The sequence below is a fragment of the Scyliorhinus canicula genome, chromosome 6 (genome assembly GCF_902713615.1).
Source record: "Scyliorhinus canicula chromosome 6, sScyCan1.1, whole genome shotgun sequence".
NCBI classification, from domain to species: Eukaryota; Metazoa; Chordata; class Chondrichthyes; order Carcharhiniformes; family Scyliorhinidae; genus Scyliorhinus; species Scyliorhinus canicula.
The window spans coordinates 197,905,797-197,923,737 of NC_052151.1; the positions used below are offsets into that span (position 1 = coordinate 197,905,797).

At 53.0% G+C, this 17,941-nt stretch overlaps 1 protein-coding gene across 35 annotated transcripts in view; it reads right to left on the reverse strand.

Moving 5' to 3' along the window:
- Positions 1 to 17,941, reverse strand: part of LOC119967772 (regulating synaptic membrane exocytosis protein 1-like) — a 1,070,524-nt gene that overhangs the window by 498,924 nt on the left and 553,659 nt on the right. For all 35 annotated transcript variants that reach the window (XM_038800731.1, XM_038800737.1, XM_038800741.1 and 32 more), the window contains one exon: positions 8,155 to 8,222. In XM_038800731.1, the coding sequence (XP_038656659.1) occupies positions 8,155 to 8,222 (68 nt within the window). The remainder of the gene's footprint in view (positions 1 to 8,154; positions 8,223 to 17,941) is intronic.

Below are 17,941 nucleotides of genomic sequence, written 5' to 3' on the forward strand. Positions count from 1 at the left end.
CGAAAGCAGCTCTCTATAAGAACAAAGTACGTTTTGGTATGCTGTACCCAGCAAAACTCTGGGTCACATACCAACACAAGGAATATTTCTTGACAGCCCCTGCCGAGGCGAATAGATTCGTCGAGGAGCACGGGCTGGAAAAACGCCATGGGAAGTAGGGACGAGGGGCCCATGGCAAGGAGACACGTCATGCCGACGGGGGGGTGGGGAGGGGCGAGGCAAAGCCAGCCCCCTCCCCCCTGGCAGGAACACCCAGAACGGAAAACAACCCAATGCCCTAGGGCCCGCTCCAGGTGGGAGGCCAGGCCCCGGCACGAGGGAACGGGAGTACTGGAGAGGGGAGAGGGGAAGCGGGACAGCAACCTCCGAGAGGGGAGCCACCGTGCTAGCAGGAAAGCTAGCGAAGGGGGCGCGCAACAGAGCAGGGCCGCAGCGCACCCCCAACAGGGGGGAAGGCGCCAGGCAGGGGAGGGGGGGGATCACCCATCAAAGGTGGGAGAGCAAAGGGGGACAGGAATGGGGGAGAGAGGGGCAATGGAGGGGTACACAGGGGTATCCCCGAAAGGGATAGAGCGGGGGGGGGGGGGGGCACCCGGGGGGCGAGAGACCAGGGAGGGGAAACGCAGGGACGAAGGGACAAAAGAGGCCAGTAAGGGAATAGGGCCACAAAGTGCCACAGACAAGGGCTCGAAACAGGGAACTGCTGCAAGCACCCACCCAGTACGGTCTGTGGGTGAAGGGGCCCCCCGGAGTGCAGGGGACTACCCGCGTGGCGGACACAAAGTGGACGGCCATGGCGGGTGTCCCCGGGACAAGGGGGAACCCCGGAGCGCAGGGACCCGACCGCATGGGGAGAGCAGTGATAGTGGACATCCTGGACGGCCCCCTAACATAGGGAAACCCCAGAGGGCAGGGGCGCGTCCACCGGACAAATATGGTTAACCCCACAGGAGCAAGGGGGCAGAAGCCCCCCACCAGAATAGTCACCTGGAACGTAAGGGGACTTAACGGCCCAGTGAAGAGATCTAGAGTCCTCACCCACCTTAGAAACATGAGGGCCGACATAGTCTTCCTCCAAGAGACGCACTTGAGGGAGCAGGACCAACTGCGGGTAAGAAAGGGCTGGGTGGGACAAACCTATCATTCCTGTTATGGGGCAAGGGCCAGGGGGGTGGCGATCCTGATTGGCAAGAGGACAATGTTTAGGGCGACAAAGACGGTTACGGACCCAGGGGGACGGTATGTCATGGTCAGCGGGGCCCTGGATGGGGCGCCGGTAGTTCTAGTTAACGTGTACGCGCCCAACTGGGACGACACGAGCTTCATCCAAAAGACCATGGCAGAAATCCCGGACATAGCGACGCACCGACTAATCATGGGGGGGGACTTCAACTGTGTACAGGACCCAACGACGGACAGATCAAACCCCAGAACGGGGAAAACCTCAAAAATGGCAAGGGAACTCAGCCACTATATGGAGCAGATGGGAGCAGTAGACCCCTGGAGATTCGCCCACCCGGGGGAGAAAGAATTCTCTTTCTTCTCCCCAGTACACAACGTGTACACCAGAATTGACTTCTTTGTGGTGGGGAAAACGGTGCCTCCAGAGATAGACAAGGTGGAATACTCCGCAATTGTGATATCAGACCACGCTCCACACTACATGGATGTGCGGCTAGAGACGGGAAGGGCCCAGCGCCCCAAATGGAGGTTGGACGGTGCCTTACTAGCTGACAAGGCCTTCAGCGAAAGGATAGCGCAGGCCATAGCGGAGTACACTGAGATCAACCAAAACGGGGAGGTCTCACCCTCCACGTTCTGGGAAGCGCTTAAGGCCGTACTAAGAGGGGAAATCATAGCCTACAAAGCGCAAAGAGATAGGGAGGAAAGGGTGGCTAGGCAGAAGCTGGTCGACTCCATACTGGAGGTAGACCATAAATACTCCGAGGCCCCGACTGTAGAACTCCTGGCGGAGAGAAAAGAATTACAAAGGAACTTTGACCTGCTCTCCACCAGGAAAGCAGTACACCAACTCCGCCAGGCACGCGGGGCCCTATACGAACACGGAGACAAAGCCAGCCGCCTGTTGGCCCACCAGCTGAGAAAGCAGGCAGCCAGCAGAGAAATTGCGCAAATCAGAGATACCAGAGGCACGTTGGAAACAGAACCAGAGAAGATTAACAAAACCTTCAAGGCCTTCTACCAAGAGCTGTACACCTCAGAGCCCCCAACGGGGAAGGCTGGGATGAACCGGTTTCTTGACGGACTGAACATACCAGTTGTGGGAGAGGGCAGAAAACGGGATCTGGAAGCACCACTAGCACTGGGAGAGATCATGGAGAGCATTAGCTCCATGCAGGCGGGGAAGGCGCCGGGACCGGACGGATTCCCGGCGGACTTCTACAAAAAATTTGCGACAGCGCTGGCCCCGCACATGCGGGAGATGTTCACAGACTCGCTAGCTAGGGGCACGTTGCCACCCACATTAGCACAGGCCTCAATCTCGCTGATACCTAAGAAAGACAAAGACCCAACGGAATGTGGGTCATACAGACCCATATCTCTGCTGAATGCAGACGCCAAAATACTGGCCAAAATCCTAGCCAAAAGGCTAGAAGACTGTGTACCTGAGGTGGTCACAGAGGACCAGACGGGCTTTGTCAAAGGTAGACAGCTGACCGCGAACATCAGGCGCCTGCTGAACGTGATAATGACCCCCTCCGGGGAGAGAACACAAGAGGTGATCGTCTCCCTGGACGCAGAAAAGGCCTTCGACAGAGTCGAATGGATATACCTCATAGAGGTACTGGAGCGGTTCGGGCTTGGAACAGGGTTCACAGCTTGGGTAAAGCTCCTGTACAACGCTCCCATGGCGAGTGTACAGACCAACAATACCAACTCCCAATACTTCCAGCTGCACAGGGGCACCAGACAAGGATGCCCACTGTCCCCGCTGCTGTTCGCACTAGCAATCGAACCGCTAGCAATCGCGCTCAGGGCAGCAAAAAATTGGAGGGGGATCCGAAGGGGAGGTAGAGAGCACAGAGTCTCACTCTATGCGGATGATCTGCTCCTCTATATCTCGGACCCACAAAGCAGCATGGACGGAATCATCGCGCTCCTGAAAGAGTTTGGAGCCTTCTCGGGCTACAAACTCAACATGAGCAAAAGTGAGATCTTCCCATTACACCCGCAAGGGGGGGGGGGGGGGGGGGGCAGCACTAAAGGGGCTGCCGTTCAAACAAGCCCGACATAAATTCCGCTACCTGGGGATCCAAATAACCCATGACTGGAAAGGGATCCACAAATGGAACCTCACCAGCCTGACGGAGGAAGTTAAAAAGGACCTGCAAAGATGGAACACACTCCCGCTCTCCCTCGCGGGGAGAGTTCAGACGATCAAAATGAACGTACTGCCCAGGTTCCTCTTCCTGTTTAGATCCATTCCGATCTACATCCCCAAGGCCTTTTTCAAAGCGCTGGACAAACTCATCATGGCGTTCGTATGGGGGGGTAAAAATGCTAGGATCCCAAAGAAGGTCTTACAAAAAACAAAAACCAGGGGAGGGTTAGCCCTCCCGAATCTACAATTCTACCACTGGGCAGCAACAGCCGAGCGAGTAAGGGGATGGATCCAGGAGCCAGAAGCTGAGTGGGTGCGTGCGGAGGAGGCCTCCTGCATGGGAACCTCCCTCCGGGCCCTCGCCACGGCAGCACTCCCATCCCCACCCAAAAAACACTCCAGCAGCCCAGTGGTGACAGCCACCCTCCAATCCTGGAACCAACTGCGGCAGCAACTTGGCCTGACCAAAATGTCGAACAGGGCTCCCATCTGCAACAACCATAGGTTCAAACCAGCACTGACCGACGCCACCTTCAAAAGGTGGAGGCAGGACGGGGGGACACTGACAGTCAGGGACCTATACACGGACGACAGGATCGCAACACTGGACGAACTGACAGAGAAATTTCAGCTAGCTGGGGGGAACGAGCTACGGTACCTGCAGCTCAAAAACTTCCTACGAAAGGAGACAAGGACGTACCCACAACCGCCACGACAGACACTACTGGAAGACCTACTGGACGCAAGTATCCTAGAGAAAGGGAACTGTAGTGACATGTATGACCGACTGGTAGATAGGGACGACACCGTACTGGACGCAACAAGGAGGAAATGGGAGGACGACCTGGGGATGGAGATCGGGTGGGGACTCTGGAGCGAAGCACTGCATAGGGTCAACTCCACCTCCACGTGCGCAAGGCTCAGCCTGACGCAACTAAAAGTGGTACATAGAGCCCACTTAACAAGAACCCGTATGAGTAGGTTCTTCCCGGAGGTGGAAGACAGATGTGAACGGTGCCAAAGAGGCCCGGCCAACCACGCCCACATGTTCTGGTCCTGCCCCAGACTCGTGGAGTACTGGACAGCCTTCTTCGAGGTAATGTCCAAAGTGGTGGGAGTGAGGGTGGAGCCATGCCCGATAGTGGCGGTCTTCGGGGTTTCAGACCAGCCAGATCTATTCCTGGGGAGGAGGGCGGATGCCCTTGCCTTTGCCTCCCTGATCGCCCGCCGTAGAATCCTGTTTGGCTGGCGGTCAGCAGCACCGCCCAGAGCTGCGGACTGGCTGTCCGACCTCTCGGAATCTCTCCAAATGGAGAAAATCAAATTTGCCATCCGAGGGTCGGACGACGGCTTCCACAGAACGTGGGAGCCATTCATGCAACTGTTCCGGGACCTATTTGTGGCCAACGTACAAGAGGAAGAATAGTCGGGGGAAGGTAGCGGGGGGGGGGGGGGGGGGGCTACAGGTTCGTTACGGGGGTTCGATGGCTAGCTAAGGCCCAAAACCAAGCTAAATAAACATGTTGAGGGGGGGGGGGGGGGGGGGGGGGGCGCAGTTACTACTACGAAGATGCTTACCTGTAAATATGTATGTTAATTTTTGCGTGTTTGTTTTTGTTTGTTTTTTTTTCTCTCTCCTAACAATTTGTAATTTGTTCAATATAAAATACGAAAACTGAATAAAAACATTTATAAAAAAAAGAAGTGAGGATGTTACTCATAAGAACATAAGAACATAAGAACTAGGAGCAGGAGTAGGCCATCTGGCCCCTCGAGCCTGCTCCGCCATTCAATTAGATCATGGCTGATCTTTTGTGGACTCAGCTCCACTTTCCGGCCCGAACACCATAACCCTTAATCCCTTTATTCTTCAAAAAACTATCTATCTTTACCTTAAAAACATGTAATGAAGGAGCCTCAACTGCTTCACTGGGCAAGGAATTCCATAGATTCACAACCCTTTGGGTGAAGAAGTTCCTCCTAAACTCAGTCCTAAATCTACTTCCCCTTATTTTGAGGCTATGCTCCCTAGTTCTACTGTCACCCGCCAGTGGAAACAACCTGCCCGCATCTATCCTATCTATTCCCTTCATAATTTTAAATGTTTCTATAAGATCCTCCCTCATCCTTCTAAATTCCAACGAGTACAGTCCCAGTCTACTCAACCTCTCCTCATAATCCAACCCCTTCAGCTCTGGGATTAACCTAGTGAATCTCCTCTGCACACCCTCCAGTGCCAGTACGTCCTTTCTCAAGTAAGGAGACCAAAACTGAACACAATACTCCAGGTGTGGCCGCACTAACACCTTATACAATTGCAACATAACCTCCCTAGTCTTAAACTCCATCCCTCTAGCAATGAAGGACAAAATTCCATTTGCCTTCTTAATCACCTGTTGCACTTGTAAACCAACCTTCTGTGACTCATGCACTAGCACACCCAAGTCTCTCTGAACAGCGGCATGCTTTAATATTTTATCGTTTAAATAATAATCCCGTTTGCTGTTATTCCTACCAAAATGGATAACCTCACATTTGTCAACATTGTATTCCATCTGCCAGACCCGAGCCCATTCACTTAACCTATCCAAATCCCTCTGCAGACTTCCAGTATCCTCTGCACTTTTCGCTTTACCACTCATCTTAGTGTCATCTGCAAACTTGGACACATTGCCCTTGGTCCCCAACTCCAAATCATCAATGTAATTTGTTAACAATTGTGGGCCCAACACGGATCCCTGAGGGACACCACTAGCTACTGATTGCCAACCAGAGAAACACCCATTTATCCCAACTCTTTGCTTTCTATTAATTAACCAATCCTCTATCCATGCTACTACTTTACCCTTAATGCCATGCATCTTTATCTTATGCAGCAACCTTTTGTGTGGCACCTTGTCAAAGGCTTTCTGGAAATCCAGATATACCACATCCATCGGCTCCCCGTTATCTACTGCACTGGTAATGTCCTCAAAAATTCCACTAAATTAGTTAGGCATGACCTGCCTTTAACGAACCCATGCTGCGTCTGCCCAATGGGACAATTTCTATCCAGATGCCTCGCAATTTCTTCCTTGATGATAGATTCCAGCATCTTCCCTATTACCGAAGTTAAACTCACTGGCCTATAATTTCCTGCTTTCTGCCTACCTCCTTTTTTAAACAGTGGCGTCACGTTTGCTAATTTCCAATCCACCGGGACCACCCCAGAGTCTAGTGAATTTTGGTAAATTATCACTAGTGCATCTGCAATTTCCCTAGCCATCTCTTTTAGCACTCTGGGATGCATTCCATCAGGGCCAGGAGACTTGTCTACCTTTAGCCCCATTAGCTTGCCCATCACTCCCTCCTTAGGTCATGACTGCACAATGGTCAGCAACATTCATGACTCCTCAGATACTGAAGTAGCCCATGTCCATCTGCAGTCACACTTAGACAATGATCAGGCAAATGACATGCGTGCTACACATGTGCCAGGCAATATTCATCTTCCAACAAGAGTGAATCACCTCTCGACATTATCATCATTGAACCTCGTACCATTAACATCCAAACGTGTCATCATTGACAACTTAACTGGATCAACCGCATCAATATTGCAGCTACATGAGCAGGTCAGGTCAGAGACTGAAGTAAGTAACTCACCACCTGACTATCTAATGCCTATCCACCTTCTTCAAGACGTACATTAGAAGTGTTATAGAATACTTGCCTGGATGAATGCAGCTTCAGCAACACTCAGGAAGCTTGATGATCCAGAACAAAGCAACCAACATGATGGGCACCCCATTCAGCACCTTAACCATGCACTTCCTCCACCACCAATGCACAGTTGCAGCCATGTGTATCATCTACTAGGTGCGCTGCAGGAACTCACCAAAACTCCTTAACCTACATCCTGAAACCCCTACCACCTGGAAGGACAAGGGGAACAGAAACATGGCAACGCCGCCACCTGCATGTTCCCCTCCAAGTCACCCACCATCCTGACGTGGAAATATATCGTCGTTCCTTCACTGTCGCAGGATCAAAATCCTGAAACTCCCTCGCAAACACCACTGTGGGCATACCCACACCACCTGCACTACAGTAGTTCAAGAAAAAAGTTCTGCATGACTTTTGCAAGGGTAATTAGGGATGGGCAGTAACTCTGATCCTGCTGGTGATGCCACATCCCATGAATGTACAAAAATAAAACAATCTCAATGGCCACACACACACACAGCTCAATTTCAGCAGTTGCGTACACACATCTTCACCCTCACTCCTACTCAAACACACAAACACAGAGCTCAATCGTAGCACATTACTGACTGTAATATCCCCAACTCTATTCAGATCATAGTAAAGTCGCCATAATCCCAGATGACCATAGACTGCTTCGCCCTTTGAAGGAGAGTGCTGACGGGCGGAGCCTTCATGAATAACCTCAGCCAGTACAGGAATTGAACTGCCGCTGTTGGCCTCACTCTGCATCACGAACCAGCTGTCCAGCCAACTGAGCTAAACCGGCCCCAAAATCTCACCATCTGCCATGGTGGGATTTGAATCTGGGCCCCCAGATCTTGCCCCGAGTTTCTGGATTACTGGCTGCCTAGCTATTCAGATTACACTAAACTGTTGACTTTATATGACTGCCTGTAAAACAATCCCCAAAGTACTGCTTGTTAAAAATCAGTCTCTACTCTAACCGCTGTGTTATTTAATATTAGCTGCATTGTCCTTGTTAGTAACAGCATTCTAACTGTACATCTGCAAAAGCGGAGAAAAAACATGATTCAGTGAATGTAAAAAAATTAATGTTTTCTTACCGAGCTGATAGGTAATGTCTCACTGCTATGCCATGTGACTGGATCCAGCCAATAGTAATCTAAATCACCTTAGAAGGGAAAGAGCACAACTGTAAAGTACATATCACCAGAACATCAGAATTATTAAATAAACAAAAGCATCCCTATTTTAATGTGTCTGTCATTCTTTGATCAATCAACCGTACTCAGTTGTTCATACAGCGTACTTTCCAAACCCTTCTCTCTGGGGAAAACAGCAGATTCCTTCTTAAACTCAACTCTTTCTCCAATTTCCTTACTTTCTGAAAAAATCTCTCTCGTCTGGCTCACCTTTTTTCTCAGCAATTCAGACAATTTAACTTCTGTCCCCTGATCTTGTACCTTTCACTTTGGAGGGAAATTTAATTTATTTCATAAGTTTTGCCAATGCTTTTCCGAATCTTGAAAAGATGGAGTTGTTCTTCTCAACCTGTACATTCTGCACCAGCAGGTGTGTCAAGGTGGAACCTTGTTCTGCTAATTGATGCTGCAAATTTCTCGAGGTCAGCCTCAATTAAATGATTCCAATGAGTCAATAGCATTTGTATGTCTTCAAGCCAGCTGCTCGGAACTAACCAATGCGGGGCACAAGGTACAGGAATTTGTACATGTCTGTAGGAATCTGATCAAGGACGAGGGCTCATTGTCAGGTAGGACCAGACTGCTGGCTCCATGCTTGTCATAAACTTCCAGCTCACCGGCAATTGTTGTACATCACGACATCCATCCTCGTGTTATCTAGTAATGCTGAACACCTGTTTAACATTGCTGTTAAGTGCTGTCCATTGCTACTTAGGAGTTAACAATCCAAACTATTATACATTAATTAACTCCTCATTATCATGTTACTCATACACATTTGCCCATACTCAAGAGAGCAGGGGTGGAATTTTCCGCTCCCGCGGAAAATCGCGAATGCCGTCGGAAAATCGGCCGACTTTCACGACGGCCCGATACGCCCCGCTCACGAACTATTCACGCCCCGGAAATGGGCTAGGACCGGTGCCGCGGACCTCACGTGAAAAATGACGCCATAACATTGCGACGCCCGAATGATGACCCGACGACGCCCACGTGACGCCGCTCTGCATCGTCAAAAGGCGCGAGCGAGCACAGAAACGGGAGGAGAAAGATGTCGGAGCCACGGAGGGCCGCCCCGAGGTTTGGAGAGGCAGATATCAAAACGCTCCTGGATGAGGTGGAGCGGAGGAGGAGCATCATCTGCCCTGGAAGAGGGCACCGCCACCCTGCCAGCGTAGTGCGATGGGCCTGGCGTGAGGTGGGCACTGCCGTGAGTGCAGTGGGGCAGACCCCTCGGTCTGGGGAGCAATACAGGAAGAAGCTCCACGACCTCACCAGGGATGCCTGGGTAAGTGCCAAGAGGGTGCCCCCGGGTCACAACAATCCTCCCCCCCCCCCCCCCCCTCCCCGTACTTAATCACCCACCTTCCCCCCTGGCACGAGGGGGAGGGGGACAGAGTGGAGGGTGGTTTACCAAGTAGTCACAGACCCACATGAGGGCTGCGACCCCCTGGAGAGATGGAATGGTTTAGTTACAACTTGACCCCCCCAACCTTCTGCAATATGTGAACGCCCTGATGATACCTGCCGAATTGATGATCTATCTATGCCCCCCCAACAGGATAAGACCGCTCACAATACCCGGGAGCGCAACAGGACCGGAGGGGGTTTGCCCATTTTCCACCCCCTGACCACGTTTGAGCGGGGGCACCTTGCTGGGGGATCTGCCACCAGGGAGGTCGCGCGCAATGCGAGGTTGGAGAGGCTGAACCAAGTGAGACAACCCTGCATGACAACACCCCCCCCCCCCCCAATCCTCTGTCCCTTCACACTGCCCATTGGACACCCCCCCCATCCTCTGTCCCTTCACACTCTGCCCACTGAACACCCCCCACCCCCCCATCCTCTGTCCCTTCACACTCTGTCCACTGAACACCCCCACCCCCTCCCTCCCCCCCATCCTCTGTCCCTTCACACTCTGCCCACTGAACACCCCCCCACCCATCCTCTGTCCCTTCACACTCTGCCCACTGGACACCCCCCCAACCCTCTGTCCCTTCACACTCTGCCCACTGAACACCCCCCTCCCCCCATCCTCTGTCCCTTCACACTCTGCCCACTGGACCGTCCAACGCCCGGCCGAGCGTTTCTAAATAACCGCGTTTCATTCTCTTCCCAAGGACGTGCTGCCGAACAACCAGGGCCGTCTGCGTCCAGGCAAAGACGAGCACCTGCAGCCACCACCACCACCGCACCCAGAGCCGCACGCCAGAGGGTGCTGGGAGCACAGTCAGGGGTGCCATCCTCCCAAACAGATTCTGTGGTGTAGGAGGCGCAGAGGACGGTGACAGAGGGAGAAATGGGCCGCGAACGCCCTGCGGCCACTCATCAGTGGGCCGATGACCCCGACGACATTTGTACGGATGAGGACCTCGAGCTTGCGGCACAGCTGTCTCCCACACCATCCACCATCCCAGAGACACTCACCTCGGTTGGGCAATTCAGTGATGAGGCTCCCGGGTCACGGTCTGGTTCTCACAACAGAGCTGAGCAGATACAGCAGGTGGAGGTCGGAGCAGCCGAGGGCCTGGACTGTCGGAGGGCAGGCCAGGCCCAGCATCCAGCTGGCTCCCAGACGTTTCCTGGGTTTCTTGGATTTACTTGACCCACCTGCACAGCCGATGCATCTCGAAACCCAGGGACACAATGACAGAATGAGGGCCGTCTTCCAGCAGCTGCAGACGCAGTTAGAGAGTCGAACCGCGTCCAGGAGCAGGGAGCGGTGCCGCTCATGGCAGCCACCCAGGCCGACACCGCACGGGTGGCATCCGCGGTCGAGGCAATGGGTGAAACGGTTTTGGCCATGGGTCAGGTTCTGCAAGGCGTTGGGCTTCATTTGCATGCATCATCCTCGGCCCTGGACAGGGCTGCCCTCTCACAGGCAGCAATGCGCCAGAGCCAACATGACATTGCCGGCGCGCTGCGGGCCTTGGCCGAGTCTCACCAGGCCATGGCCCAGTTGCAGCATGCCACGGCACAGTCCCAGCACGCCATGGCACAGTCCCAGCAGGCCACGGCACAGTCCCAGCAGGAAATGGCACAGTCCCAGCAGTCAGTCACGGACAGCATTGACCGCCTGACGCACGTGCTGGATGGCGTCGCGCACTCACAGGTTGAGGTTGCACAGTGCCTGGCGGGAATGTCTCACTCCCTGGACTCCATCTCTACGAACGTTCGGACCCTGGTCGATACCGTTGCAGGCCTCCAGGACTGGCAGCGCCAGGTGCCGGTGGGGCGACGGGGCACCTCCCCGCTCGCACCTACGTCCAAAAGTGAGGCCCGGGGGCCACCGGGCTCCCCGAGGGAGGAGGTTGTTTCGGGGCCCGTCCCATTAACTTCATCACGGGATGTCCCTGGACGCTCAGCCTCCCCCCGTCCCATCCCTGGTGCATCGGGTGGGCAGCGGGCAGAGCAGGGTGGCACCACGTCATCCGAAACGCCTGCAGAGCAGCCTGGCCCATCAAGGCCGGGTCGTCCCAGGAAAGGAGTGCCGACGGGGAGACATGTCGAAGGGGGCGATTCGCAGCATTCCTCCTCCACACCTGTTGTATCATCTGGGGAATCACTTAGACGTAGTGGTAGGGCCCATAAGGCAACAAAGAGGGACACAAAGTAAGTTGGCACGAGTGAAGGGCACAGATTAGTTGTAGGGGTTAGGGCATCTGTAAACTATGTTAACCATTAAACTCACTGTTGCACCTAACTTGCAAGACTCTGTGATGTTTCCGCTGCCACAGGGATCGTGATGGTGACCGAGTGTCGCTGGGGTTGACGAGTGGTGAAACTTCGGTTCCGGGTGTGCAGTCCCCCCCCGTCCAGAATGTAGGCGTCATGCACACTCCCTGGGAACCTTGCGCAGACGTTCATGATCCTCATGCGGGGGTCGCATACCACCTGAATATTCATGGAGTATGTCCCCCTCCTGTTTGTGAAGACCTTCTTGTCCCCTGCAGGCGGGCGCATGGGGACGTGAACACAATCGATGACCCCCTGCACCATCGGTATCCCGGCCAGGGACTTGCTCGGTCCTCGGGAAAGGTGATGTAGAGGTCCGCGATGGCATAGAGGGCGTCGGTCACATCCGGGATGCACCTGTGCACCGATGACTGGGAGATCCCAGAGAGGTCCCCGCCCGGAGACTGGAAGGAGCCGGTCGCATAGAAGTTAAGTGCGACTGTCACCTTGACGGCAACCGGGATCGCGTGTCCTTCTCCCATTCCACGTGGCGCGAGGTGCGCCACGAGGTGACAGATATGTGTCACCGTCTCCCTACTCAACCGGAGTGTCCTCCTGCAGGTGATGTTCGGCATTGTCTGGAAAGAGATCCGGCCACGGTACACCCTCGGCCGTCGCCTCTGGCGCCCTGGCTGCACCCTCACTCTCTCCTCCTCTCCCAATTGCTGCTCAACGACTGGCAACTCCTCGGCCCTTCCCTCTGCTGTTGCAGCTGGCCCTGCATCCACTGCAGGTTGTGGCTGTGGACTCTGCTCCATCTCCAACTGCAGTGCAGTAGCCCCAACCAATACGCTGAACATAGCCGTTCTGTTCGCATACACTCTGCTAACCTACAGAAGGGTGGGGGGCAGAGAAACGACATGTTAGACAGAGGTCATTTGACACCTCGGCAGCCGCCTGCCACGGGATACCTGTGTGTCCCGGTGGCCTGGTCGCGCTGCTGATACGCGGCCAGCCTAACCCCTGGTCACTTGCTGCATCCAACGGGCAGTTAACTACGTCCTCTTCACCGGTGCGTCAGTGTCCTGTGGCCGTATGCCACAGGGCAACCTGCGGCCGTACGCCACAGGGCAACCTGCGGCCGTGTCCTCGTGACCGTCATGCCATGGCAGGGCGGCTGACATTTTGTAACCGGGGGTGTGCGAGTCATTCCCTCCCTCCCTCTCCCCCCCCTCCTCACTCTCCCTCTCGCCCCCTCCTCACCCTCCCTCTCCCCCCTCCTCTCCCTCCCTCTGTCCCTCTCCCTCCCTCTCTCCCCCTCCTCTTCCTCCCTCTCTCCCCCTCCTCTCCATCCCCTCCCCCCTCTCTCCCTCCTCCCTCTCTCCATCCCCTCTCCTCACCCTCCCTCCCTCTCCCCCCACCTCCCCCCTCTCCCCACTGTTCGCTGCGTTCCCGGGGATGCCTTCCCCGGTCTGCCCGTTCCGCTCACCTCCTCGCTCCTCTCGTCAGCCAGTACGACTGGCTGACGACTTTAAAAGCAGGTGTGATAGCCGGCGTCATAACGTTGGGACTTCGGCCCATCCGGGCCGGAGAATAACGGGGGGCCGGATAGACGGCTATTTGGCCGTATCGTTGCGTTTGACGAGGTTATCCGCGGGAAAACCGATGTAAAAATTTTTCTCGTTTGGGAGAATAGCAGGAGCGCGTCGTACCGGCGTCACGTGAAAAACCGCCGTGGCCCGCTATTCTCCGAACCGGTGTGAGGTCGGAGAATTGCTCCCCAGCGCTTTTTGAAGCCATGTCTATTAGCTACCATATCGGGCCCTCCAAATTGAATTTGCACCTGCAAATCATTCAGATTTTTCCTCATAACACATTTTTGTCACATAAATAATGTATATTTGTGCCAGACCCACTTTCTGATGTTTTAATCAAACATTTCCTTCGCTATTTTAAATTTTTTGCTTTTCCTTTTGTCTCCAAATGCCTAAAGCACAATTTCAGATTGATACACACCTCTCTCCATTTTCACTTGTTTGTTTGGCAATGAATATTAATACTGCCATTTCCAATTGGGCAATTCCCAGCATTTACTGGTTTTCGGTCTTTGTGACTATTCTATTTACCCTACCCGTTTGGTCCCTGCATGGTTTAAGTAGAGTCCATCTCCTGGTCCTAGCAGTGTTAAATACAGCTCTATCCCACACTGCTCTTTCAGCCACAATCTCGTTTTTCCCTTACCATGATGTGGATAATAATCCAGAGATGAAGGGCACGATAACATAAGAACATAACATAAGAACGTAAGAACTAGGAGCAGGAGTAGGCCATATGGCCCCTCGAGCCTGTTCCGCCATTCAATTAGATCATGGCTGATCTTTTGTGGACTCAGCTCCACTTTCTGGCCCGAACACCATAACCTTTAATCCCTTTCATCTCCAAAAAACTAACTGTCTTTATCTTGAAAACATGTAATGAAGGAGCCTCAACTGCTTCACTGGGCAAGGAATTCCATAGATTCACAACCCTTTGGGTGAAGAAGTTCCTCTTAAACTCAGTCCTAAATCTACGTCCCCTTATTTTGAGGCTATGTCCCCTAGTTCTGCTGTCACCCAAGAGTGGAAACAACCTGCCCACATCTATCCTATCTATTCCCTTCATAATGTTATATGTTTCTATAAGATGCCCCCGCATCCTTCTAAATTCCAACGAGTACAGTCCCAGTCTACTCAACCTCTCCTCATAATCCAACCCCTCAACTCTGGGATTAACCTAGTGAATCTCCTCTGCACACCCTCCAGTCCCAGTACATCCTTTCTCAAGTAAGGAGACCAAAACTGAACACAATATTAAATCTAACGGAAATGTTTCTAAGTATCATTTGTCTATCCAGTCCATGCCGCTCTCTTCAGAGCATTTCAGCCCATTCTATCCTGTCTAGGCCAGCAAGTTGTTTTCTCTTAACTGCCCATTCAATTCCCTTTGAAATCAGTCACCATTTAGGATGGGATGCATCCGAAATTGCTGAGAGAGGTAAGAGAGCATATTGCAGAGACGTTGACAGACATTTCCAGGATCTGGAGTTTGCACATTCTCCCAGTGTCTGCCTGAGTTTCCTCCGGGTGCTCCAGTTTCCTCCCACAGTCCAAAGCTGTGCAGGTTAGGTGGATTGGCCATGCTAAATTGCCCCTTAGTTTCCAGGCATATGCAGGTCGAGGGGTTATTGGGGTAAGGGTCAGGGAACTGGGCTTGAGTGTGGTGCTCTGTCAGAAGATCGATGCAGACTCAATGGCCCAATGGCCTCCTTCTGCACTGCAGGGATTCTGTGATTCTCAATGAACATAGGATTAGTCCTGGGGGACTGGAGGATTGGAAATCTGATGCCGTTGTTTAAGAAAGAGGCAACGGATAACCCAGGAAAGAACAGACATGCCAGCTTTACATCAATATTGGAAAAACTGATGGAGGACACTACACAGGATAAGATAAAAATACACTTAGAGAAAAATAAGTTACTACTGGACAGTCAACATGACTTTGTCAAGGGCAGGTCATGTCTGGCAATTTTAATTGAGTTCTTTGACGAGGTGACACAGGTAGCGGATGAAGATAATGCAGTGGATGTTGTATATTTGGACTTTCAGAAAGTATTTGATACAGTGCCACATGGCAGGTTGGTTAGCAAATTAAAAATGTTTGGGATTCATGGATTAGAAGTTGGTTGAGAGATAGGAAACAGAGGACGCGATCTAATGGAAAAGTTTTGAAGTGTGGGAATGAGCGAGAACTGCTGCCAGCTTCCTGATGATCGACCCGGCGAAGCCGTCGCCGGTATTAAACATTAATTGGCCGCTTAGTGAGGTGTCATGGCTTCATGCAGCAAATTACTGTCCCGCCAGTTGATTCACCGGGACCGTGGCCACCAGCTCCTCACTAACAAGGGGGAGCAGCACTTAAACTGACCCCACAGAGCTAACCCTGGAGAACACTCAGCCATGCCACCACGCTGACCAGCTCCGCTGTTCGGGGATGCCAACCTGGCCAGAATGTTGGACGCGGTGAAATCCAAATGGGATGTCCTGTTCCCCCGAGGGACCCGTAGGATCAGCCACAGGGCAGCCAGTGCTGCCTCGGAGGAAATGGCAGCAGCCATCAGCTCGGGAAGGGTCACCAGGAGGACCGGCAGCCAGTGTCATATGAAGATCAACGACCTCCACCGTGCCACACCGGCCCAACCCCTCCCTGACGTCCAGGCACCAGGCCACTCCCCAGCTCATCATCGTGCCATGCCCAAGCCAACCAATGTACAGCAGTACCCGCCTGCCCCACGCCAGAGTGATGCACGAAGCGTGTGGCTAACGATGCCCTCCCTGTGTCTACACAGGCGAGGTTGGCCTACAACAGACGGAAGAGGGCCCAAGAGGGCGGCGGGATGCCAGGCACCACCCCCTATGAGAAACGGGCCCTGGAAGGTGCAGGGATGGCCGAGGACAGATCGAAGAGGTTGGCCTGCGGCGCAGAGGTGAGGATCCACCAGCCACCACCCAGACGACCTGTCACACAGGAGTTGTTAATGCCAGGCAGAATGCACCTTCCATCCCACTGGCAACGTCAATTTCCCCGCAGGATCTCCATTTGATGGTGCTGACCCATCCGGTTGGCTCCTCCCCCCCCCCCCCCCCCCCCCCCCCCCAATCGCCACCTTCCAAGATAACACCTCGGAGGGGGGCTCTGTCCCCCTCTGTCGGAGGGGGACACAGCTGTCAACGCCACCCTCCACCAGTGCAGAGAGACACACCTCGGTGAGCGACAGTAGTGGACGGGCTTTTGGGCCCAATCTGGTGAGCCCCACACTGTTGATGATACACATCAGGCGGAGGCAGGAATATTCAGGCGAGACAGCAGTTGGAGGTCTGCTGGATCCCAGGCCCCAGATAGATTTCACTTAGTCGCTGAGCCTCTGGAGCAGGTTCACCCAGAGCAGCTGCGTTTGATAGGGTGCGGCCATGAGATTCAGAGGGGATGTCAGCAACACACCACTGTCACAGTGCCATTATCCCCGTAATAATGCTGACTCTGTTACAGTGCCGCTATCCTTGTAAAGGTGCGTGTCACAGTGTTGTTACCACTGTAACAGTGCTGACACTGTCATAGTGTCACTATCACGGTAATAGCGATGACATTGTCAGTGCCATCACCCCTGTAATAATGCTGACTCTGTTACAGTGCCCCTATCCTTGTAGATTGTCTCGGCAGATAAGGCAAAGGAAAATCCAAAGAGCTTTTACAGATACATAAAGGGTAAAAGGGTGACTGGGGAGAGGGTAGGGCCTCTTAAGGATAAACAAGGTCATCTATGTGCAGATCCACAAGGGATGGGAGAGGTCCTAAACAAATATTTCTCGTCAGTATTTACTGTTGAGAAAGGCAGGAATGTCAGGGAAATAAAATGTGATGTCTTGAGGAGTGTTGCATATTACAGAGAAGGAGATGCTGGAGGTATAGATAAATCCCTGGGACCTGATGAAATGTATCCCAGGACGTTGTGGGAGGATAGAGGGGAAATTTCCGGCCCCATAGCCGAGTTATTTGAATCATCGACAGCCACAGGAGAGGTGTCTGAATATTGAAGGGTAGCAAATGTTGTGCCCTTGTTTAAGAAGAGCTGTAGGGATAAGCCTGGAAATTACAGACCGGGTGAGCCTTACTTCTGTAGTGGGTAAATTGTTTGAAAGTATTCTGAGGGACAGGATCTACAGGTATCTAAACAGGCAAGGGCTAATTAGGGAAAGTCAGCATGGCTTTGTAAGGGGAAAGTCATGTCTCACCAATTTGATTGAGTCTTTTGAAGGGGTAACCAAGAAAGTAGATGAGGGCAGTGCAGTCGACATTGTCTACATGGACTTGCGCAAGGCCTTTGACAAGTTTTTGGTCGATCAAATCAGAGCAGGACCTATTCAGTTAATGGCTGGGTGTTGGGGAGAGTTACAGAGCGGAGAGATCGAGGGGTACA